A 25,647-nucleotide genomic window follows, 5' to 3' on the forward strand; every position below is an offset into this window, starting at 1 on the left:
TGGCTCCATGGGAAATAGACTTCATGATGACGAACACAGAATACCAACAATTTTACTTCTATAGTGTATGGGTTATAACATAACGGATTTGACCAAAAAGGTGCATTTTATTAGGTTTTCTCCTTGGGTGCCTATAATCTGAAACTCTAAAAGGGTATGGAGGAAAAGTGGAGGTTTATATAGTAACCAATCCAATTTCAACTTTTCTGCTTCAGTAACTCTCTTCGGAAACAGAGCTTGATTGTTTTTCATGGACAACTACTCCACTTGCTCTTTTCACCAATTATGATGGTGACCCTACTATGAGTTTCCCTTTAAATATCCTGTATATTCTATACATGATCAGGAACTTTTGAAAGCTTTTTAAGAGTGGGGGCTGCTCATTTTCACAAACACATAAGCACACAACACAGTTCCTGTAATCCGGCCCCCACACTTACAAGGCAATCTTCTGTTGGCGACCACACTATCATCCTCAAGTACAAAAATGGTCAGAGTACAATAAAAAGTCAATTTAATTGTGTGAATGGAAACAAAACTGCAATAACATTTTCCTTTATTTCCAAACTAGCATAGAACCTCACAAATAAATATTTCCAAAGTGGCCCCATGTATCTGCGTATGTCCTGCGACTAAGGGAGACAAACCTTCGAAACATGCAAGACACATGGGGCCAATGTAGACGTTTGTTTGTGATTATATATACGCAGGTTCGGGAAATAAAGGAAAAAGCTTTTACAGAGATGGAGCTGGATCCGCATTTTTGTTTCTGTTTATAGCGTAAAAGAATCTGTGTGGGGTCTATGTCCTCTACCGAAAGCAAGTGGTGCCATGAGCTTTGAAGTCCATGTGTTAGTCGGGCCGTTAGAATTGGAATGACTAGTTAATTTAGGTATAAAAACAGTCACTAAAAGGACAATGTGAACGTCATTTTAAACTGTGAGATCTCAGCTGAAATAATATTTGCAACCACTGAGTGACACTCTTACTCTTTCCTGGCGCAGCCGAAAATATTTTGATGGAACGCAAACACTGTTCTCTGACAGAAATTGAGAAGGATACACTGACATTTCATATTCTTACCTCCTCTCTCATCTTCTTAACCGTCTCACCTTTCTGTTATGGAAACAAAATCACAGAAAAGAAACGTTTATGGCTGGCAAGGCATTGCATTGCCTAGAACAATCATAAAATAAAATGATTCTGTACTGACCTTCCCAATGATGCTTCCCACCTCCTGGAAAAAAAACATACGAAAATGTTGATGACTGATACAAATAATAATAAAACACCAATAGTTTCGTTTTTTTCAGTTTCACTGGAATAGTGTGTGGACTCTAGCATTAAATGGCATTTCTTCCACTATGAACGGTGCTTTAAAGCTTTGTCTTTTATATTGAAATAGACTATTGAAGTCAACTGGATATGCAGAAGTATTTTAGCCTACCTACCTTAAAGGGGTACTTTGGTGGAAAACTTTTTTTTTTTTTAAATCAACTGGTGACAGAAAATTAAACACATTTGTAAATTAAAATAACGTAGGGAGATAGGAAGGAAGAGAGCACACTAAAGGGTTACTGCACCTGTAATGGAGATACTGCGTGGTATCGGTGGCCCGTGATAGGTCTCCTGCGGGGTGCACATACGAAATGTGTGAAGTATCAATACAAGTAAAGGGAAGGGCACATGCTTGCACTCACCGCTCAATGGAGACAGCTCGGTATAGGAGTCCGGTCCGCGGAAGGCTGGGTCACAGCATTGGTGCAGGTAAGTGGGAGCGCTCGGAGGCTACGCCGGCTGTTTCACACATGTATGCGTGCTTCTTCCGGCCTCCCGGAATGCATGTGCCCTTCCCTTTACTTAGATTTGTAAATTACTTCTATAAAAAATCTTAATCCTTCCAGTACTTATTAGCTACTGAATACTACTGAGGAAATTCTTTGCAACACAGAGCTCTTTGCTGAATCACGAGCATAGTGCTCTCTGCTGACATCTCTGTCCATTTTAAGAATTGTTAGAGTAGGAGAAAATCCCCATAGCAAACATATGCTGCTCTGGACAGTTCCTAAAATGGACAGAGATGTCAGCAGAGAGCACTGTGCTTGTGATGTCAGCAGAGAGCACTGTGTTCCAAAATGAAAATAATTTCCTGGAAGGATTAAGATTTTTTAATAGAATTAATTTACCAATCTGTTTAACTTTCTAGCACCAGTTGATAAAAAAATACAAAAAACTTTTCCACCGGAGTACCGCTTTAAACATGCCAAAACTCTTGTATGACTAAAGTGAACCTTGACATCCCATTCCCCCATGTCCCAATCAGACTACAAACACTGACATATGTGCTTTGCTTTTTTGCTTTAAAGGGGTATTCAAGTGTAAGACAATCAACTCACGCCAGAAAGTTAAACAGATTTGCAAATTACTTTTATATAAAAATCTTAAAGGACAACTGCAGCGGAAAACACAGGATCCACAGGATAAGTGTTTTCCACTGCAGATGTCTTTTAATGCTCCCAGTACTTATCAGCTGCTGTATGCCACAGAGAAAGTTGTATAGTTCTTTTCTGTCTGACCACAGTGCTCTCTGCTGATACATCTGTCTGTATCAGGAACTGTGCAGAGCAGGATAGGTTTGCTATGGGGATTTGCTTCTGGACAGTTCCTGACACGGACAGAGGTGTCAGCAGAGAGCATTGTGGTCAGATTGAAAAGAAACACAGCTTTCTCTAGAGCATAGAACAGCTCATAAATACTGGAAGGATTAAGATTTTTTGATAGAAGTAATTAACAAATCTGTTTAACTTTCTGGCACCAGTTGATTTTTTTCCTCCAGAGTACCCCTTTAAAGAGCTGGTTTTATTAATGGTCACATTCAGTTTTCTAATCCTAATAGAATAACAGTTCTGGCATTTTATTAGAACATTTTATTTGCTAACTGAATTGTTGCAAACCCATGGAGAGTATATTATCTTCAGTGATCGCTGGGTTTTCAAATACCTGTCTCTGAAAACCTTAAAGGGATATTCCAGAATTGTCAACAAATCAATATGTTGCTGGGGATGTGGTAAAATGAACAAAAAATACATACTTACCTACCCTTGATCCCCGGCTGGTGCCGCTGCAGCTCTCGTTCATCTCCTTTCAGACCACAGATGCTCCTGCCTTCTTCCTGTTTCCAAGATGAGAGCTCAGTGCAGGACATGTCCACTCAGCCAATCACTGGCTGCTGCAGTATCCCAAATTGGCCAGTGATTGGCTTAGCGGAGTTGTCCTGCCCTAGAGCTTTGTCCAGTTTAAGCCAGTGATTGACTGAGTGGGCAGGTCCTGCACTGAGCTCTTGTCTAAGAAGCAGGAAGAATACAGGAGCATCAGGTAACTACAAGGATGCCAACGGGAGCTGCAGCTCCTTACTGGACAAGCCCTTCTTGGAAATCAACTAGCCATGGTGGGCCCATCAACTGAACCCTATGCTGATAAGTGTGAAGTCCACCAAAGCTTTGATAATAGAGCATCTAGAATTAGACTGTGTAGCCAGAACAACCACATTAACTAAAGTGGCAACATATTCATACTGACATTCCAATTTTGGCAAGCAACCCCCCCCCCCCCGCCCCGCCCCACCTGTTGTTTTTGCTGTGGTTTTTCTCTTTGTTGACAAGATAGTTAATCTGATCCACAGTAAGAATTATCTGATAACTAGAACATGAGCTGTGGTTATTGAAGATTTCTCCATTGCCTAAATCTGGCTCCGGACCCCATCTATTATTATTATCCCAAACTTATTGTACTCTAAAAAGAAATAGATCATATACAAAATTGTTATCATTAACTTCGCTAAATATGAGAATCTATTTTGAAACTTGTGATACGAATTAGCATGTTGCAAAGAATATCTTTAAAAAATACATAAAAAATGTAATTAATAAAGTTTTGGATCATGAGTTAGAGGTAACTGTTCAACCTTAGCGTCATATGTTTTAATAGTCTAAAAGGCTTAAAGGGGGTACTCTGCCCATAGATGTCTGATCGGGGGGGTCCCACCACTGCGGCACCCCACACATCCCGGATCCCGGGAATGGAGCTGACTTGCGATGCGGGGCGGAGGCTTGTGACATCACAGTCAGGCATCGCCCGTGATGTCACGACCACGCCCCTTCAATGCAAGTCTATGGGAGGGGGCGTGACGGATGTCACGCCCCCTCCCATAGACTTGCATTGAAGGGGCGTGGTCGTGACACCACGAGCCTCCGGCGCTGTACCCGATGCTCTAAATGAACGCAGGGTGCAGCAGGGAGATCGTGGGGGTCCCACCGCTGTGGATAGGGGATAAGATGTCTAGGGGTGGAGAACCCCTTTAATTAAGGTTTTATATTTAATACATTTTCCTAATTAATACGTTTTTTTTTTTAATCTCTGCATTTGTGATGGGGTCAGGATAAATTATACTGCAGGTAAAAAAGATTACTGAGCTATTGTCTAAGACTATTTGATCACGTAACCCCAATGAACACCTCCAATATCCCCAGTGTCTACTGTGTGAACTGAAACAAAAGACAGACAGCGCTCTGTAGTGTATTAACCCAGGGATGCACAAGGGGAGGGGGCAAGACAATTTGCATGCTTACCCCAGGAGGTTACACTCCACCAAGTGCCACAATGGTTTGAAGTAGAATGATGTTAAATGACTGTAGCCTTTCCTCGTCCGGTAGTGGTTCATAAATAGGAGCCTCCAAGGTTTGACGGGATAGCAAGGCGCTGACACAGACACAGAGGTAAAATGGGAACTGACGTGTTTAATCACCCATGATGCAACGCGTTTCACAGTACAACTGCTTCATCAGGCATCGCCTGATGAAGCAGTTGTACTGTGAAACGCGTTGCATCATGGGTGATTAAACACATCAGTTACCATTTTACCTCTGTGTCTATGTCAGCGCCTTGCCATCCCGTCGAACTTTGGAGGCTCCTTTTTACTGTGGGAACTAGAAGTTTTTCTGTTCTTTTCTTCAGCACCTAAGGTGACTTCTGGACCACAAAGCAGACACTGCGGGATTCAGGGAGTCTCATTGGGAGTCACATGGTCTCAGAGGAGAAGGCAGGCAAAGGAGGCAGGGCAGAACCTTTCTGGGCTCCTACTAGCCAAACGGCGAAAACCTTCAGAAGTGAGATCTTTCTCATTAATCGTCAATGTAAAAGTATAACTAAAGTATGTGCTATATTTTCTTACATTTATATGCATGTCATTCCTAGAATAAGAACAATAACAAGATGTAAACATCTTTATGAACAAGCAATCAAATCTCTGGCTGTCAATCTGTTTATAGAAAAGACAGGATTATTGTATTGCACAACTTGTTATAAATCATTGTATAGTTATCCTTAAAGGATATAATAATAATAATAATAAAAAAATGACATATTTGCTGCATGTTCTCATTTCAAAAATGTTATCGGGGATTATTGTTCCTGATGATAAGTAAAGATTGAAAGATTTAAGCCAGTGTGAATTAACACTTACTGGCAGATGCTCATTATATTTAAGTCTTAACTGATTGATGGATTAGAGAGGAAAGGATGAGGCTACTGTATAATCCCATCATGGCTTCCTCTATGACACTTCTTCATTGAAGAAAAGAATAAAGGATCCATCAGTGACTAAAAAGACTCCAACTGCACATCAGCCAAACTGCTTGCACTATGTACTCATCTATCTATCTAGGCACATCCTCATCCCGCTGTAAAAAGCTCTAGTGTGACCACATCTGACATACTGCGTTCAGTTCTGGAAATCTTTCCTACAACAGACACTGATAAGGACAGGTACTAAAATGGGCTAGAAAAATGGTGGAAAGTCTCAGGTATACAGAACGTTTCAGGAAAGTCTTAAAAGTGTTTCTAACATTATGCAGCATTATTTTGCAGAGACATGTCAAAGGTTTTGATCAGTTTGGGACCTCAGTGCTAAACCCCCACCAATCTTTAGATATAGCTGAGTGAAGCGCACAGCAGTGGCACACTTTACTCCCCAGCTTGGCACTTATTGCAGCAGATGGGCTCTATTCTAGTATGTTGAGCCCTGCTGTCGCATGCTTCACCCGACTATATCAAGAAATCGGTGGAGGTCTCAGCACTGAGACTCCAACTGATCAAAATTTTAAACATCTACCTGCGACATGTCAAAAGTTTTTATAATGATAGTAACACTTTAACCCCTTGAAGACCAAGACAATTTTGGCCTTAATGGGGTACTGCACTGGAATTATTAATATTATTTTTTTTAATCTACTGGTGCCAAAAGGTTAAACAGATTTGCAAATGACTTCTATTTAAAAATCTTAATCCTTCCAGTACTTATCAGCTGCTGTATGCTCCACAGGAAGTTCTTTTCTTTTTGAATTTCCTTTCTGTCTGACCACAGTACTCTCTGCTGACACCTCTGTCCATGTCAGGAACTGTCCAGAGTAGGAGGAAATCCCCATAGCATACCTATCCTACTCTGGACAATTCCTGGCATAGACAGAGATGTCAGCAGAGAGCACTGTGGTCAGACAGAAAGGAAATTCAAAAAGAAAATAATTTCCTCTGTATCATGCAGCAGCTGATAAGTACTGGAAGGATTACGATTTTTCAATAGAAGTTGTTTACAAGTCTGTTTAACTTTCTGGCATCAGTTGATTTAAAAAAAAAATTATGTTTTCCATCGGAGTACCCCTTTAAGGACCTGGACAATTTTCGTTTTTTCCTCTTCTCATTCTAAAAATCATAACACTTTCAATTTTGCACCTACAGACATATAAGGCCTTGTTTTTTGCATCACCAATTGTACGTTGTAATGACATCAATCATTTAATAACAAAATCTATGGCGAAAAAAATATTTGTGGGGTGCAATTGAAAAAACAAACTAAACAAAACACCATTTTATAACTTTTGGGTCCTCCGTTTGTACGCAGTGCACTTTTCGGTAAAAATGACACCTTATCTTTGTTCTGTAGGCCCATACGGTTACAAGGATAGCCAATTTATGTAGGTTATATTTTATTGTACAACTTTAAAAAAATTATAACTTCATGCACCAAAATTAGTATGCCTATAATTGATCTCTTCTGATCCCCATAACTTTTTTATAATTTTTCTGGGGCTATATGAGGGCTCATTTTTGTGTGCAGTGATCTTTAGTTTTTATCGGTACCATTTTTATTTTGATTGCTTTTTATAAAAAAATAATTATGTTATATGAAGTGACCAAAAATGCGCAATTTTGCACTTTGGTATTTTTTTTTACATGTACGCCATTGGCCGAGTGGTTTGACTAACCTTCTATTTTAATAGTTCAGACATTTACACACAAGGTGGTACCACATATGATTATGTTTATTTTTTATTACATTATTTTATTTAAAAAAAATGGGGAAAGGGGAGGGGGTAGATTTAAATTTTATTAGGGAAGGGGTTAATTCACATTTAATGACTCAGGTTTTTTTTTTTTGTACTTTTTACTTTTTTCTTTTAGTCCCCCTAGGGGGCTATAACATGCAATCTTGCGATTGCATAGACTGTTCAATGCTAAGCTTTAGCTCAGCATTGACCAGTGTTATCGGTGCTCTGCTGCTCCAGATAGTGCAGGCTCTCAAAGATTAGAACGTTTACATCAGCCATAAGCTGTCAGCAGTGAGAAGCAGTGTACTTTTAGCAACTATACTAGAGGCAGCAGAACAACCGCTATACAGAGGAGTTGCACAGCCAGTACGGCTAAATAATTAAAAAAACATTAATGAACACTGTTGCTAAATGGCATAAATGGAAGACACAGTTAAAGAAAACATGGGTGCACTCTAAGATAGATCAGTACTCTAAGTTTTTTCCTATTGGACAGTGGTATTTAAAGGGAGATACGTTGATATTTATAAAAGCTGAAATGATTTCTACAAGAGTTCAGAATTTAAGGTTAGTGTGCAGCAATCTATACATGAGTTTAAATGTACATATATGTAAACATACACATATCAATAAAATGTGTACTTGGGAAATTAAGTATAAAAAATTACACTTTCCCTAATCTCAACTAGTAGCAATGCATCTAAAGGAGTATACTTGCATAACATGGCCTCTGATGGACCATATCCCAATTTTTCATTTCTATAATTTGTTTCAGAAATTGCTAAACTTTCCCATCTATCTAAAAGGGACTTGCAGGAATCCATTCACATGCTGCAGAAACAAACCCAATCAGATGCATGAAATAGATTTTCAGCTGCAGAAATTCCTGCAATGAATCTGCCGCAGGAGTCTAATAGGGGCTCACATAATTCTATAAATGCTGTATTATGGAAATGTATCATGTGGATCTATAATACAGGATTGTGTATGTGTATGCATTATTGTTGTCTGCTTAACGTATACATTTTATAGAAAAATATTAATACGTTAACGGAGGCTAAAAACAGAAGCCATACAGCATAATCTGTTTCTCATTTAACATTTCCCATTGACTAAGAAAAAAAATGACCCAGGCGTGACATATACTTTTTGGCATACACAGTTGCGTAGTTGGCTTTGTTTTTGAATGGAGCAAAAATTAAACAGGCTGTAATGGAAACAATTAAATGATAATCAAAAGTGCCAGTGTGAACCCACCCTTATTGGTGTGATGGCTGATAGAGGTGTAGAAAAGCACAAAGAAGGTGAAATGAAACAGTTAACTATTTGTAGAATACAGTAGACTATAGAAAAAAAAAATAAACTACTTAAGGCACCAGCTTGGCAGTGTCCCTCTAATTCAACAAAATCTACTTTTTCATGCTGTAATAGCAATAACTGTGTGGCCATAATGTAAAGGTCATAAGCTTTCATTACAGAGTAGTAATACAAGTGATTACCTGGAATTATAATAGTAAATTATGACAGTGAAATGAACCTGCTCCCTGGAACATGACGGTTTCCATCCCCCTGTAATTATACTTCTAATCTGATTTCACAATGAGTTAATGTACTTTGATTGAATACAGGAGTAATTCCTTATACAAATCCAGGATAATAGTGGTGCTGACCCTAGCACTATAAACAAGTAAAATCATTGCTATACATCATCAATTACTGCATATTGTTTAGAAAATGTACACAGAAAATTGGGTCCTTTCCATTTAAAATTTCAAGGTAAGGCCTCTTGTTTTTTTTCTGTAGGAATCTGACATAAAATAATTGTACAGTGGCTCAGTGGTTAACACTGCTGCCTTTGAAGAAGCCAGTGTGCAATGGAGGTGGGGAGCTGGCTGAGCTCCCCTGTCTCATGAATATTTCTTTCCTGTGGGGGGAGGCGAGTGCTCTGCTCTCTGAGCAGAGCGCAGACCCACTGCCTTCATGTCAGAGTGAAGACTTTGAATATTCAAGAAGGGGCAGTACAGGGAATTAATATTCAGGCATGGAAACAGGCAGGGGACTTCAGCAGGGGAGCATGGTGAACCGGCTCCCCGCCTCCATTGCGCACTGGAGCACAGTATGAATAAAAGAAAAACTGAGAGAACTATGAGCCACAGAAAAGAGTAAGTAACCCTGCATTTAAAGCCCTTCACCCGCACTATAACCCAGTACATTAGGTCTTGTGCAGGTAAAACTGCTGTCAGCTCCTCTTTAAGATACATTGAATCAATGTGCTGTGGGTGTTCATAGCCAGTAGCCCTTTCCATACATTCACTATGATAGTAGTTTTATAGTTACACAAAGGTAGAACAGAAAAAGCAAAATGGAATTGGGGGGGGGGAGAAAAATTTAACAAAAATAATGTGAAACCATGGTTATGAAGCAGTAATCGTCCATTAAGTGAAGTTTGTTGACTTCTTATATTTTACATGAACAGTATATGTGAATGCTTTATATTGAGATATTACACTTGGAAATTAATCAAATGTATGAGAATAAATGATCTTAAATATTAATGTTTACAGAAATGCTATCTTGTCAGAGAAATTACCTTTCCATGCATTAATAACCGTATGGTCAATGTGACGTTAAGACCCCCTTCTGGAGCATTTACATCGTTGGTGTTCATTTCGGGGCACTTCTCTTAGACACTTGGCAACAGACTGCTATCTTCTTTCTTATTTAATCTGCAAGGACAAAATTCACAAAGTCAATGAAGCAGAATGACAAGAACAAGAGGTAGTCCAGTGACCTGTATAAATTGTTCCAGCTTAGGAGGACAGATACAATATATAGTATGTAAATGCCTTTCTACCCTGGCCACCATGTCAATGAGATGAGAAACGCTGGATTTGTTTGAGATTATCATGGGCATTTAGTTAGGACCTGTTCACACCACTTTAGCTTATCATGTTATACGTTCATTTGATTTTCTCTTTTTCTCATCTGTACAGGATCCATAGGTTTCATATGATGCGACTGTCATGGTTAAACGTATCTATTGACATGTTTTTGCCAGGATCTCTTTTTATTTCAACAGGGCAGACAGAGACTTATCTCATTTTCCTGTCCTTTTGAACTCTTTTGATCTATTTCATTGTACAAGTCCTTGGCAGCAGAATAGGCATTCTACAGCAATATGTTACATCATCCTGTATGATGTACATTTTTTCAATTAACTTTCAAATTAAATTTTTTGCACCTAAAATGACATGATTAAAAAAAACTCAGTTTTTCCATCCTTTCTACAATTGTACACTCAAATATGACAATTTTGCAGCGACAACTAATAAATCCAAAGTCAGCATATTTCACCCTTCACAAACACCTATCAACCGCCCCATTGATTCTTGGCAAATCTGTAACTCAGGATACCAGCAAGATCCTATATATTTTTTCATACTTTTAAAATAGAAAAGTACATGCTTTGTTAATGAAATTCTAAGAAAACGTAGTATAGGGTATTCTAAAGCACACACACAGTGGGAATAGGGGCATTAGAACATGATTATAAAACTGATGCCGGCTCCTGGAAGACGTGGAAGGAACTACTTATTCCTATTTTATTGAGAGTCAGAACCTATGATTTAACAATGTTATCTCTCTCAATCAAAAGCTTGTAACAATATTGCTAGGAACATTCTACAAGCCGCGATAGCAGGGCAGTCAGCATGGTGGCATGGTGGCAAGTGGAAATTCTGGAGCCAAACGTGCCGGGGGAGACCACCTGCTTTGCGGCAGCCTACCTTCCCGGGAGGTAGTGGAACAGGGGTTCCTGGAGATGGCAGCAGTAGCAGTCAATTAGTGCGGACTGTTGGTGGGAAAATCAGCTACTCGGCGGTGTGGTAGTTTTTCATTAAGCATCCGGAGGAGGTTAACATAGCCACATGCAAGATATGTCGGCAGTAGGTGAAGCATGGCCAGGGTCACAATGTTGGCACCACGGGTCTGCATCAACATATGCTGCGCCACTATAAAGTGGCCTGGGAGAACTGTGGCTTCGATGTAGTGGTCCAGCCTGCTGCATCACCCAGTGGCACACCGCTCCCTCTTTCAGCCAGCCAAGGCTCCACCACCTCAGCCAAAGGGAGCTATATGTCATTCCCTCCTTCTGTCGCTCCAGATGCTCCTGCTCCTCCTACTTTTAGTCAGTCATTCCACCAACAATCTATCGGCAAAGCCATGTCCAAGAGACATCAGTATGCGCCCACTCATCCAACGGTGCAGAAGCTGAATGTGCTCCTGTCTAAGTTGCTGGTGCTGCAGTCCCTCCCTTTTCAAGTGGTGGACTCTGCACCTTTCAGAGAACTGATGGCTTGTGCTGAGCCGAGGTGGAGAGTGCCAAGCCATCATTTCTTTGCAAAGAAGGCAGTACCAGCCCTGCACAATTTTGTGGAAGAGAAGGTGTTCCAGTCCTTGAGCCTGTTGGTGTGTACCAAAGTGCATGGCAGCGCCAATGTCTGGAGCGGTTACTATGGTCAGGGACAATACACCAACTTGGACAGGTCACGCCGCTTCCTCCTCCAAGCTCTCAGGCCGTTGGTCCTGTGACAGTGTGCGACTCCGCCTCCTCATCCTTCACTGTGTCCTCAGCTTCCACTGCCCAGACAAGTCTCAGTGCCCCTTCAGCATATTATTTGTGCAGGGCATGATGGTGTCACGCTGTTCTTCACATGGTTTGCCTTGGCAAATGGAGTAACACAGCGGAGGAACTGCTAAAAGTCATTCGTAAAGAAATCAGCATGGCTTACTTCACGAAAACTAGAGACGGGAACCATGATGACTGACAATGGGAAGAACATCTTGTCTGCACTGCGACAAGGAAGGCTGAGCCATGCGCCTGCATGGCACACATGTTCAATCTGGTTGTCAAGCGGTTCCTGAAGTGTTCCCCCCCAGAATGCTTGACAGACGTCAAGCATGCTAACTATTCATTATGTAGAATAATGGGGGAGAAAACATGTTGGGTGCAGGGGGTCCAGCGTAGCTATAGATAATGTTATTGTCTTAATATGTCAGACAATTTATACAGTCATTTCAACATATACTGTAAGAACAGATAACATTTTTTCTAAGCATAACAGGGAAAACAATATCCCCATAACATGTAAATAAATATTGCAAATGAACAAGACCGCAAGATTGACTAGATCTGTCAGATCTTGTGGAAGAGATCATCCTTGTCTGAAAAGATTGGGTTTAGTATTACTATATTGTTTATTTGACTTATCACCATCACTCAACTCTAGAATCTTCCATATCAAAACGACATAAACCCATGTGACCAGGAGGATTAACTTGGATGATTTAAACCATGTATTTGGATAGCAAGAGGCTCTGTGACCAAATAAATATACCAAGAAGAGACAGAGATAAAGGCTTATGGCAAAGGTTTAGCCTGCCCCCCCCCCTTCTTAGGCAACTTTACTGCACAGCCGCCATCCAGGGCCCATCTGTTACTGTCATCTACTTTTCTAGTTATGCTCCACCTAAGCCTTGCATGACTGGTGCATGAGGCAGTAAGGGACCTGAGTGCTGTTCCATCTAAGCTGAGTAATACAGAAAAGCACCAAATAAATATTTACATCTAACACCCGAATATTCAGCTATAAAGCAGCCATATATGAAGGGCCTGATAACAATCAATCACATAGTATTAAACAGCATTTGGCCTAATGAACTGTCTGTCTACATTACTGGTTGTCTAGAACAGTGAAGGGATTAAAGGGCTTCACTCATTTCATCATGAAATGAGACCCCCATCATGAAATGAGTTGGACCCCCATGATCCACACTTTATCTCCTATTCTATGGACAGGGGATAACATGATGACATGAGAAAACCCCTTTAATCCCTTTACTGACCTAGACAACCAGTAATGTGGACAACCTGTAATGTTGGCCTGTGGGCCTCTTTGGCTTAGGGTCTTATTGCGACTGTAACCTCTAAGGTCTCTATAGGTATACCAAACCAAAACCGAGGTTCACTTATGAAATGTCCACCCAAGAACACTTTGAACAAGATCACCTATATGAAAACCAAAAGTTAATATTCTTAAAGGGGTTCTCCGGTGCTTAGACATCTTATCCCCTATCCAAAGGATAGGGGATAAGATGCCTGATTGCGGGTGTCCCGCCGCTGGGGACCCCCGTGATCTTGCACGCGGCACCCCATTTGTAATCAGTCCCCGGAGCGTGTTCGCTCTGGGTCTGATTACCGGAGACCACAGGGCTGGCGACATCTGACGTCACGCCTCCGCCCCCGTGTGATGTTACGCTCCGCCCCTCAAGGCAAGTCTATGGGAGGGGGCGTGATAGCTGTCACGCCCCCTCCAATAAGCTTGCATTGAGGGGCAGAGCATGACGTTACACGGGGGCGGAGGTTTGACGTCACACGCCGCCGGCCCTGTGGTCACCGGTAATCAGACCCAGAGCGAACACGCTCCGGGGACTGATTACAAATGGGGTGCCGCGTGCAAGATCACGGGGTCCCCAGCGGTGGGACTCCCGCGATCAGGCATCTTATCCCCTATCCTCTGGATAGGGGATAAGATGTCTAAGCACCGGAGAACCCCTTTAAGCATCAGATCCTCTAAAACAATTTGGAGAGACTGAGGAAAAAGTGTTATAAATCCCGGTGGGTATGGTAAAGGCATATGTTAATAGAGGCCTCAATGAGAGAGACTTGCCATCTCTCTTTCCTAATAGTTTATTCCTGCTAGGCAGACAGCATTTATATATATATATATATATATATATATATATATATATATATACAATTTTTACAACTATAAAAAAAGTTACCTACTGTTTTAGCACTCACTTGAAAATAACACACACACATATATATGTCTTAGATTATTATTTTTATTTAATTGCAGCTTTTTTTTAAACACTATTAAAACAATTCATAGGATTACATGTTATAATGCAACATGTACAAGGTGCTAAAGACATTGTAATGAGAAAAATAGCAATTAAAGGGGTACTATGGAATATCTTGCAGCAGGTTGTGAGTTAAAGAAGATAACCCTGACATCTATATTCCAGTATAAGTGACCTTGGCTTGTGACATGTCACCTTCACATTTAGCCTGCTTCATATAGACTGAGTTGCTCTGGCCTGTGGCTCAAGGGATATTTTAGTCTCAGTGCAAAGCCCTTATTTGCAACAAAGGAACCAAGAACAACTTGCTGAATTTGAGCAATGTCACAGCACATTTATGTCTATAGCTGCCATTCCCTCTAAGGACAAGGACCTGCCAGTTTCAACTATTGTGGGAGAGAGATTTCGTAATCCCTTATGGCGGATTAAGGTTTTTGTAAATCTTTTATCGGTTTGCCTTTAACAAAGTAGTGTCCATAACTGAAGGGGTTAAAAATATATTTTGACCTTGACAGTGTTTCCTAAGAAATAATCGATGTAAACCAGAACTGTCATTAGATTGTGATTTCCTCGACACCACAAATTACAATTGCAGATGTTTGGATCTAATAAGGTTATCATGGCTGTTACCAACAAATAGTAGGATCAATTGGAATGAAGCACAATATGAGCAAAGTAATAATGAAGCGGTGCCAGCTCACAAACAGTCGGGTGGCGACCACGGGACCGGAGTATGGTGACGTCACGACTCTGCCCCCGTGTGAAGTCACCCCCCCCCCCCCGCTATGCAAGTCTATGGGAGGGGGCGTGACAGACGTAACGCCCCCTCCCATTGACTTGCATAGCGGAGGCGTGGGGTGACGTCACACGGGGGCGGTGTCTTGACGTCACCATACTCCGGCCCCGTGGTCGCCACCCGGCTGTTTGTGAGCTGGCACCGTGGCGTGCAGTTCAAACAGGTGGGTGGCGAGCACAAGATCCACAGTGGCGGGACCCCCGCGGTGAGACATCTTATCCCCTATCCTTTGGATAGGGGATAAGATGTCTCAGGGCCGGAGAACTCCTTTAACTACATATCTTCATATGCTTTTATTGTGATTACAAGAGGTGTAATAGAGATAAAGGGACTGAGAGTACTTTAGGAATTTCATAAAGGGGTGCTCCAGGGGGGAAAAATGGTCAAATCAACTGGGCAAAAAGTTATACATCACAGCAAATCTCTATTACAAACCTCTCCCGCTTTGGACATTTTCAGAAACGACAGAGGTGGCAGCAGAGAGCACCATGTCTGACTGGAAAGAGGTGTAGCTTTTAGCTTCTGGGCCCAATGCAAAATCTGCAATAGAACCCCATATGCCAATTATAATACTGGTCTCTAATGGGGCAGATATGCTTTTGGGCCCCCTTAAGCACCAGGGCCCCAGTGCAACTGCTACCTCTATAGCCACACCCCTGGTGTATGTATGTAAATGGAGCCTTATCAATTGTTGCTTTGTTAAAGGGGTACTTCGGTGGAAATTTTTTTTTTTTTAAATGAACTGGTGCCAGAAAGTTAAACAGATTTGTAAATTACTTCCATTAAACAATTTTTATCCTTCCAGTACTGATTAGCAGCTGTATGCTACAGAGGAAATAAATTGCTTTTTGAATTTCTTTTTTGTCTTGCCCTCTCTGCTGACACCTCTGTCCATATCAGGAACTGTCTAGAGCAGCATAGGTTTGCTATGGGGATTTTCTCCTGCTCTGGACAGTACCTGATACGGGCATCAGGTGTCAGCAGAGAGCACTGTGGACAAGACAAAAAATTTTTTTTTTTTAATAGAAGTAATTTACAAATCTGTTTAACTTTCTGGCATCAGTTAATTAAAAAAAAAATGTTTTCCATCGAAGTACCCCTTTAACAATCAAATTTGATACATTCCAACCAGAATAAATAATATTTATTGTTCAAATTACTAATTACAAACATTGATTACAGATTTTTAAGTAACTAAAACTTGTTAAGAAACTTGACCTTTGTGTTCAACTAAGACCAAGAAAAAAACATTTACAAATAAGGGGACATTGCACTATGACCATCGGAATTTAAGATGACCAACACAGGAAAGTAATAATGTGGCACTCACCAGGTCTTGACAAAGCATCTGAGGGCGCTAAATGTCTGTAGGCCGCAGTCTCTCTGTGTGTGTGTCACCTCCTTGCATATTAACACTAGGAAGCACTAGTAATTTTTTTTATACCATAGGAATAATGCGACTGCCATGTTATTGCTTTCCTATGTTGGATTTTATTGGCTTTTGGATATTTTTTGGCTATCCACTGCTGGACTACTGATGGGCCGTATATGCCTTGGCATTTGTGACTGTTCAGACTTAGTAGTGGTGCTGACTATTTAGACTTCTTGTATCTACAAGAATTTAAGATGAACGTTCGAATACATTTTACTGCAAGAAAGACATTAAAGCGCAACTGTCCTGAGTTTTTAGCCCCCCCAGACTACTACAAGGAGTGTAACCATACCTTTGAATTTCTTTTTTGTCTTGTCCACAGTGCTCTCTGCTGACACCTGATGCCCATATCAGGAACTGTCCAGAGCAGGAGAAAATCCCCATAGCAAACCTGTTGTTACAGATTTCCATAACGAGAGTGTAACCATATCTTCATCGCTTTTCATCCTTCTTTTATAACTTATAAAATACATATATCCAGCGGTCAGGCACAGTCAGATAGGCATGGCTTGGGGTTCGCAAAGCCCCGCCGTCGCCGCCACGCCTATCCTCTCCTTTCAGCACTGGGACCGCTGTGTAGTAAGATGCAGCGCATGCGCCCCTCCCTTCCTCTAGTACTGCACCTGCGCAGTGAGTGCATAGGCAGCGGGAGTGAGCGCTTGCTCTGTTAATGCAGGGCAGTGGTCCGCGCAAGTTAGAAGGAGCGCATGCATTGTGGATGCGCTGTCTTACTACACAGCGATCCCAGCACTGAAAGGAGAGGATAGGCATTGCAGCGGCGGGGCTTTTCGAACCTCAAGCCTCGCCTATCCGACTGTTCCAGATAAATGTATTTTCTAAATTATAAAAGAAGGCCGAAAAGTGATTAAGGTATGGTTACACTCACGTTATGGACATCTGTAACAACATTATAGTTGTCCTGGGGGCTAAAAACTCATGACAGTTGTGCTTTAAATGAAATATTTTATTTTTTACCAAAAAAGCATAAGACACGCACATGTTCTGCCTCTGGAAATATTGGCAACAAAGGCTTATTTTATTTTTGTACAGATCTTTCCTTGGTAAATAAAAAACTTTAAGAAAAAAAAGTATTTTTTTTACTCACAGCAAAGCTGCCAATCCCACCAGCTGTATATAAAAAGCTCTTTTCTGCTGGTTTCATGATAGAAATAGTAATATTTCACGATATTTACTGTAATGAGTCTGAATCCTTACTGATCGTAAGTGATTGCTCCAGCTCTTACATCAGGTGCTTAGAAAGTCTAATTCATCAAACAATCTATTGAGGTGAGTACATGTTCTTGGTGGATTGTATAGACATAGTGCAGCAAAAACCAATGCAATTACCACAACAAATGACTTGCGATCTTGTCCAAGTGTATTTATATTACTGCTTATTTTGTTATAAAACACTTTCGGACAACATGATCTCACTTTATGTCTGGCTTCAGGCTGCTGTAATATACAGTAAATGGACCTTAACATCCATATTATGGCAGCAAGACCTGGACCCCCTGGATGTCTACTGAACAAAATGAGATTATATTAGGGGCATATGGTGATATCAATTCCTGTGGGGAAGGGTCTGAGCCTTGTGCACATAATATGGACTTGACAAATCTGGATTGGCCCATTGGGGATTTGCAGTGAAGTAGAGAGTGTAGCATATCATGGATAAAGAAAGGGTCTTAGGGGGAGATTTATCAAAACCTGTGCAGAGGAAAAGTTGCTGAGTTGCCCATAGCAACCAATCAGATCGCTACTTTCATTTTTAACAAGGCCTCTGCTAAATGAAAGAAGCGATCTGATTGGTTGCTATGGGCAACTCAGCAACTTTTCCTCTGCACAGGTTTTGATAAATCTCCCCCTTAGTCTGCAGCTCATCACCCGGCCTTGTAGACCTTGTAAACAAATTGCCTTTATGTTGACATTTTCACATTCAAACTCTTTGTGTGAACTATTACCAAAGTTGCAGAGGAGGCCTAGTTATATCAGCAGGACCTTAAAGGGGTACTCCGGAGGAAAACTTTTTTTTTTTTTAAATCAACTGGTCCCAGAAAGTTAAAGGGGTATTGCAGGAATTTTTTTTTATTTGACTATGCTACAGGGGCTGTAAAGTTAGTGTTGTCCATAATATAGTGTCTGTACCTGTGTGTGATGGTTTTCTCACAATTCTTCTGTGATTTTCACCCCAATATTTATTTTTACCAGCATACAAAATGACTGTTGTCTCAGATTTTTCCCAGGTTGCAATGCGGCCGAAACCTGACCTCACTAGTCAGCTGATGACAGGGAGCCTGTCTGCTTCAATGGGTGGAGGGATCGCTTGGTGGGAGATAGATCAATCTGCAACTAATCCAACAGCTGTAGGCACCCTGATTGAAAACCACAGGTCTTTTGTTTCAATGGGTGGGGTGGCTGATGTCTGAGAGGGAGGAAATGGCATTGTGGGATTTGTAGTCAAAAAACATAAGTCAAACAGGAAATACAAGTTCACAAAAAGCTAGCGACAGTATTATGGTAATCTCATTTAGCCCCAAGACAAGCGCAAATCCTTCCTAAGCATGTCCATTACTGTCTGCCAGGTACTGTCTAAAGGGGTGGATAACCCCTTTAAACAGATTTGTAAATGAGGAAATAGAAAAAAACCATTACCTCAAGACTAATACCAGATAGCCTGATACATGATGAATTTATACAAAAGTGAGGAACCGTGCTTCAAATTGATGATGATATCAAAGTAAATTTATTAAAACATATATAGAAACGTATATAAAAAAAATCCTCCTTACACAGGGCCCTTGTGGGGAGGCAAATAGATGTATGAAATGTGATAAAACAATTATGCCGCTCTATATGAATAATAAGAAAACAAGAATCTGTTAATCCGAAAAATGATCTCAGTCCGCAATATAAATGTTCCATATATAAGCATTTAAAAATCTTAATCCTTCCAGTACTTATCAGCTGGCGTATGGTCCACAGGAAGTTCTTTTCTTTTTTAATTTCTTTTCTGTCTGACCACAGTGCTCTCTGCTGACACCTCTGTCCGTTTTAGGAACTGTCCAGAGCAGGAGAGGTTTTCTATGGGAATTTGCTTCTACTCTGGACAGTTTCTGACATGGACAGAGGTGTCAGCAGAGAGCACTGTGGTCAGGCAGAAAAGAAATTCAAAAAGAATTGGAGCATAAAGCAGCTGATAAGTACTGGAAGGATTAAGATGTTTAAATGGAAGTCATTTACAAATCTGTTTAACTTTCTGGGACCAGTTGATTTAAAAAAAAAAAAAATTCTCCGGAGTACCCCTTTAAATACCATTCTCTCAAATAAGTTTGTAAGTATTGGTTTATAGCAGTGTTTCCCAAACAGGGTGCCTCCAGATGTTGCAAAACTACAACTCTCAGCATGCCTGGACAGCCTTTGGCTGTCCAGGCATGCTGGGAGTTGTAGTTTTGCAACACCTGGAGGCACCCTAGTTGGGAAACACTGGTTGAGATTATTCTTTTGGCAATTTTTTTTTTCGTATTATGCAAAATGTACACAAAAAGGCCATTATGTGCATTAGAACTTATGTAGAGTTACAGGACTATTTTGTGCATGCATGTAAGCACGTGTGGTCCCTGACTGCGGCTGTTCTTCGGCACTGCCATAATTAGGTGACTGACATGTTGTAGCCTCTTAGATATGACTGCAATGATACAATGTAAACCTACAATTCTTTGAAAGCAAAAAGACCATATGCACAATGAAGTGCCAATCATTCCTTTTTGTTTGACAGAGAACACAAGCCTGTGTTATCACTCCCAGCATATGTTACAGTGGAAATAGTTTCCATAGTACTATATGTCAGATCATAAAATGGTTGAAATACCTTGGCTTAACTCCTTTGATGCTAGGGTCATCAATTATTTTTAGCATTTGCTTTTTTTCTTATTATTATGCATTCGCAATAAGGACAAAGAAAAGAGTTGCTCCTAAGATATGGGGCTGGACAGCTGTTTCTACTTTAGGGGTAAAAGCTCCCTCTAGGTCAGTGTTTCCTAACCAGGGTGCTGCCAGCTGTTGCAAAACTACAACTCCCAGCATGCCCGGACAGCCTTAGGCACCCTGGTTGGGAAACGCTGCTCTAGGTGCTTTAGTAGCAGTTGTCTATCTTTTGTAAGAGATTTGAGCATAGCCTGTAGTCCTGCTACCACGTGTGGTTTATTCATACTGAAATCTATGTTAATTAGTAACTGGCTGAGTACCCGGAGTTGCCCGGTTTTTCCTTCCTAATCCTTGTTGTGGAGGGAAATCAACAGAGGAAGTTTTTGACTTCATATCCCGTCCTCATATATTGTTTTAATATCCCAACCACATATCCCGTCCTCATATTTCGACCTCATATCCCGACCTCCTATCCCGTCCTCCTATCCCAACCTCCTATCCCGACCTCCTATCCCGTCCTCCTATCCCGACCTCCTATCCTCCTATCCCAACCTCCTATCCCGTCCTCCTATCCTGTCCCTCCATTCCGTCCTCCTATCTCGACCTCCTATCTCGACCTCCGATCCTGACCTCCTATCCCGACCTTCTATCCCGACCTCCTATCCCGTCCTCATATCCCGACCTTCTATCTCGACCTCCTATCTCGACCTCCTATCTCGACCTCCTATCCGGACCTCCTTTCCCGTCCTCATATCTCGACCTCCTATCTCGACCTCCTATCCCGACCTCCTATCCCAACCTCCTTTCCCGTCCTCCTATTTCGACCTCCTATCCCGACCTCCTATCTCGAGCTCCTATTCCGACCTCCTATCCTAACCTCCTATCCTCACTTCCTATCCTGTCCTCCTATCCTGTCCTCATATCCCGACCTTCTATCCCGACCTCCTATCCCATCCTCACATCTCGACCTCCTATCTCAACCTCCTATCCCAACCTCTTTTCCCGTCCTCATATCTTGACCTCCTATCCCGACCTGTAATATGTGTACCAGGTATTGAAATATCTCCAGCCGTACGAAAGTTATGTAAGAACATACATTTCCCATTGATTTGCATGGGACTTTAAACAAAAACCCCAACCCTCACAAATGGGGGTAGTTATCCTATATTTTAAGTGGACATATAAGTAACATGTGACCAAGTATTATCGAAATATCTCCAGCCGTTTGGAAGTTATGCAGTAACATATATTTCCCATAGACTTGTATGGGGACCTTAAACAAAAACCCCGACCCTGGCAAATGGGGGTGGGTAAGGGTTAAATCACCTATCCTTTGTTTGTTGCTGACATATAAGTAACATGTGTGCCAAGTTTCATGTTAATATCTTTAGCCGTTTGGACGTGATGCTAAAACATACACACACACATACATACATACACACATACACATTGGCCCTTATTTACTAAGAGTGTTGTGTAGGTTTCTTTGTGGATTTTAATTCCCTACAATTTATTTTCCACGGTATTTACTAAGGTTTCCCTACATTTTCCACTTTCCCTACACTATTCTTTTTTTTACACATGCTCTGATCTGTCTGGTTTTCCTAAGCTCAAATCCACCACATTTTCTGTGGAAACTTTAGTAAACATGTTGGGATTTTGTGAAAATGTCGGAAACACGCCCCTTTTCTGTGACCACACCCCCTTTTCATGGCGGCCACGCCCCTTTTTTCTGGTTTTCTTAGCAAAATGGAGAGTTAGTTGGGGTTTTTTCAATTCAGGCGCAATTTCAGGTGCAAATTCAGGCGCAGACAGAATTTCAGGCGCATATTCTGGCGCAGACAGAATTTCAGGCGCAATGCGCCCGAAACTGGCGCACAACCCGACAAAACATGCCGGGTTTGCAATAGTAAATGGAGGCCATTGGGTTTTATATATATATAGATGCTTATAAAGCAAAAATATACTGGAACAAAACCCCAGCTGTTAGGAAAAGATGTATATGGCCCGGGATTCTGTTAGAAGGAGCTTGTCAGAGCAGCTTACTCTATGGAGCTAACTACACGGGCATGTAGAGGTTTAAACAGTATTAATCTTTTGAAGACCATCTAAGGCCATGTTCACGCGATGGAGTTTCCGAGCGGAGTCTTATTGTTTTCAATATCTGCTCCCCCAGTATATATGCACAACTGCATTTGGGGTTGAGCACCTCCTGCCATTTGAGACCACGTCTTTGTTTCTGTCTAAAAATTAGAATGCTTAAAGGAAAACTGCAGTGGTTTATAACTTATCCGTTAGGATAGGGGTTGTTATATATTGCGAGGGGTCCGACTGCTGGGGCCCCCTGTGTTCTCCTGTACGGGGCCCCGGCAGTGTGCAGGAAGGGGGTGTGGCCAACATGCCCCCATATATCCCATAGAGATACATGGAGGGGGTGTGTCAGTTGCCGTGTCATGCGGGGACGAAACGCTCCCTTTATGCGGACTGCCGGGGCCCCGTACAGGAGATCGCAGGGGGCCCCAGTGCTCGGACCCCCGCGATCTATAACTTAACCCCTATCCTTCAGATAGGGGATAAGTTGTATACCACTACAGTTTTCCTTTAAGTAAATTCCCAGAGTATTATAAATATTAAAGGGGTACTCCAGCGGAAAACTTTCTCTTTTTTTGGTGCCAAAAAGTTAAACAGATATGTAAATTACTTCTATTTCAAAATCTTAATCCTTCCCGTACTTATCAGCTGCTGTATAATACAGAGGTAGTTCTTTTCTTTTTTAATTTCTTCTCTGTCTGACCACAGTGATCTCTGCTGACACCTTTGTCCATGTCAGGAACTAGGCCAGGAGAGGTTTTCTATGGGAAATTGTTCCTGCTCTGGACAGTTCCTGACATGGACAGAGGTGTCGGCAAAGAGCACCGTGGACAGACAAAAAAGAAATTCAAAAAGAAATGAACGTCCTCTGTATTATACAGCAGCTGATAAGTACTGGAGGGATTAAGATTTTGAAATAGAAGTAATTTACAAATCTGTTTAACTTTCTGGCACCAGTTGATTTAGAAAAAAAAAATTGTTTTCCACCGGAATACCCCTTTAAGACCTTGTATATGCCACACTGCCTTCTGCTTCCAAATGCGGGAGGCTGATCTAAATTCGGAAAGCTTGCTTTCAGTATTAACTGAGTTAAGATCAATTCACACAGAGCAGTTTTGTTGCCGAAATTTTCAGTAACACGCACAACAAGTTTGCCTTTGGTGCCAGCCCTATAAAGTATAATGCATTGTTGACCCTAGTTTCATTTTAAAGGGCTGTCATGTCCCCTCCCATAGACTTGCATTGAGGGGGGTGGGGTGTGACGTCATGATGGGCGGGGCTATGATGTCACTAGCTCCCGGCGCCGACTCCATCATTCGGAACTGTTTGTTCTAAACGCTGAGCAGCGGAGTACCCCTTTAAGCAGCATTTGTTCCTATCACTTCTTGTATATTTATAAATATTTACTTTTATTATACAATATAATTGTACACACTGTCTACATTGCACATTAAATTGTCCACATGCTTAGTACAAGCCAACAACAAGGGTATTATAGACGTGCATGACCTATTTCAGATGCACACTTAGTTTTGTCATTGCATGTGGCCTTTTGAAATAGTTCTCCGCAGGGAAGAGTCGCATCCCTTAGCGGTGCTGTAGCCACTGTTTAGTCTAGGCTATATGTCTTTTCAGTCAAACATGATTAATAGTTTGCAGAATGCTCATGACCCATAGCATGCAGTATTCTTTCATCCATAATTCTGGCTTTGTGAGCTGGGAATCCGGTGCGTCCATGATGGTTTGGTAGCATTTATTTACTATCCCCGCAGCCTCTTCTTTTGCTCAGTCCCTCTTGATTAGGTGGAAAGCTTATAGGAAAATCAGGCTTTAGGATTATTCTACCACGTGTTCTCATCATGTCCCCCTTGAAATGACATTATTTGTAAGTCACTGAGGAGAGCCTTTATGTCTGCATTTTTTTCTGCATAAAAGCGAGGGGATGAATGATGGTTGTTTTATTCACTTACATAATGTCGGATGTCTAAACTCCTGTTTGAATAACTGTGCGCCAGAAAGGAGAAAAAAACACTTTAATCTCTGCTTAGATAAAGAAATCAACCGTATGCAACCTTCTAGTCTAGACACTCTAAGGTTATGTTCACATGCACTATAAATGCTGCAGATTTTCTGCTGGCAAAAGATCAAATCTGCAGAAGAAAATCAGTTGCAGATCATCTGCAGCATATATAGTATTGTGAACACACACTGTAAAAGAGTATATTCATTTACTATATGCAACTGTTATACCTATGTTTGGTCTGACAAATAATGTTATAAAAATGTAATAAAAAGAAAGAAGACATCACTGCATGAAGACAATGCAATGTCACATATTTGCAGCCAGTCATGAGTTTTAATATTTTTTCAGAACTTGAAAGAACAGATGAGGTCTGTTTACTGTACTTGTATTAATCTAGGTTATAGGTTCAGGATCAGAGGTAAAGGAGTGGGGCAGCTGTCTAGCCAGGGGGCCTAATATAGGAAAAATAAGTAACTCTGTAATAAATCCTGTCCAAAAAATATGCCTCTTCTGCACTTACAATGCCCCCCCCCCCCCCCCCATTTCATTGCTTATCATTAAGGAGAATTCATCTTTGGTAGAGAAAAGATTTTCATCTGCTCTAAGATCAGGATACACTGCCCTACAAGTCTATGGAGAGGGGAGGGACCAAGAAGGGGATCATTCAGCAGAAGTGATTCTCATAGAGAACTAGCTGAGTACCCGGCGTCGCCCAGTTTTTCCTTCCTAATCCTTGTTGGGGAGGAAAATAAACAAAGGAGGAAGCTTTTGACTTCATATCCCGTCCTCATATATTGTTGTCATATCCCAACCCCATATCCCGTCCTCCTATCCCGTCCTCCTATCTCGACCTCCTATCCTGACCTCCTATCTCGATCTCCCATCCGAACCTCCTATCCCGACCTCCTATCCCGACCTCCTATCCCGACCTCCTATCCCGACCTCCTATCTCGACCTCCTATGTCGACCTCCTATCCTGACCTCCTATCCCGACCTCCTATCCCGTCCTCATATCCCGTTCTCATATCCGGTTCTCATATCCTTTCCTCATATCCCATCCTCCTATCTTGAC

The 25,647-nt window shown here is 41.4% G+C and overlaps 1 protein-coding gene across 13 annotated transcripts in view; it reads right to left on the reverse strand.

Annotated features, from left to right (window-relative positions):
- The window catches only part of LOC130273638 (poly(rC)-binding protein 3-like), a 744,530-nt gene that overhangs the window by 60,094 nt on the left and 658,789 nt on the right, over positions 1 to 25,647 (reverse strand). For all 13 annotated transcript variants that reach the window (XM_056520776.1, XM_056520775.1, XM_056520770.1 and 10 more), the window contains 3 exons: positions 9,973 to 10,108; positions 1,214 to 1,237; positions 1,084 to 1,116 (listed from right to left, as the gene is read on the reverse strand). In XM_056520776.1, the coding sequence (XP_056376751.1) occupies positions 1,084 to 1,116; positions 1,214 to 1,237; positions 9,973 to 10,050 (135 nt within the window). In that variant the 5' untranslated portion in view covers positions 10,051 to 10,108. The remainder of the gene's footprint in view (positions 1 to 1,083; positions 1,117 to 1,213; positions 1,238 to 9,972; positions 10,109 to 25,647) is intronic.

Source organism: Hyla sarda, chromosome 5 (assembly GCF_029499605.1).
Source record: "Hyla sarda isolate aHylSar1 chromosome 5, aHylSar1.hap1, whole genome shotgun sequence".
Lineage (NCBI taxonomy): Eukaryota > Metazoa > Chordata > Amphibia > Anura > Hylidae > Hyla > Hyla sarda.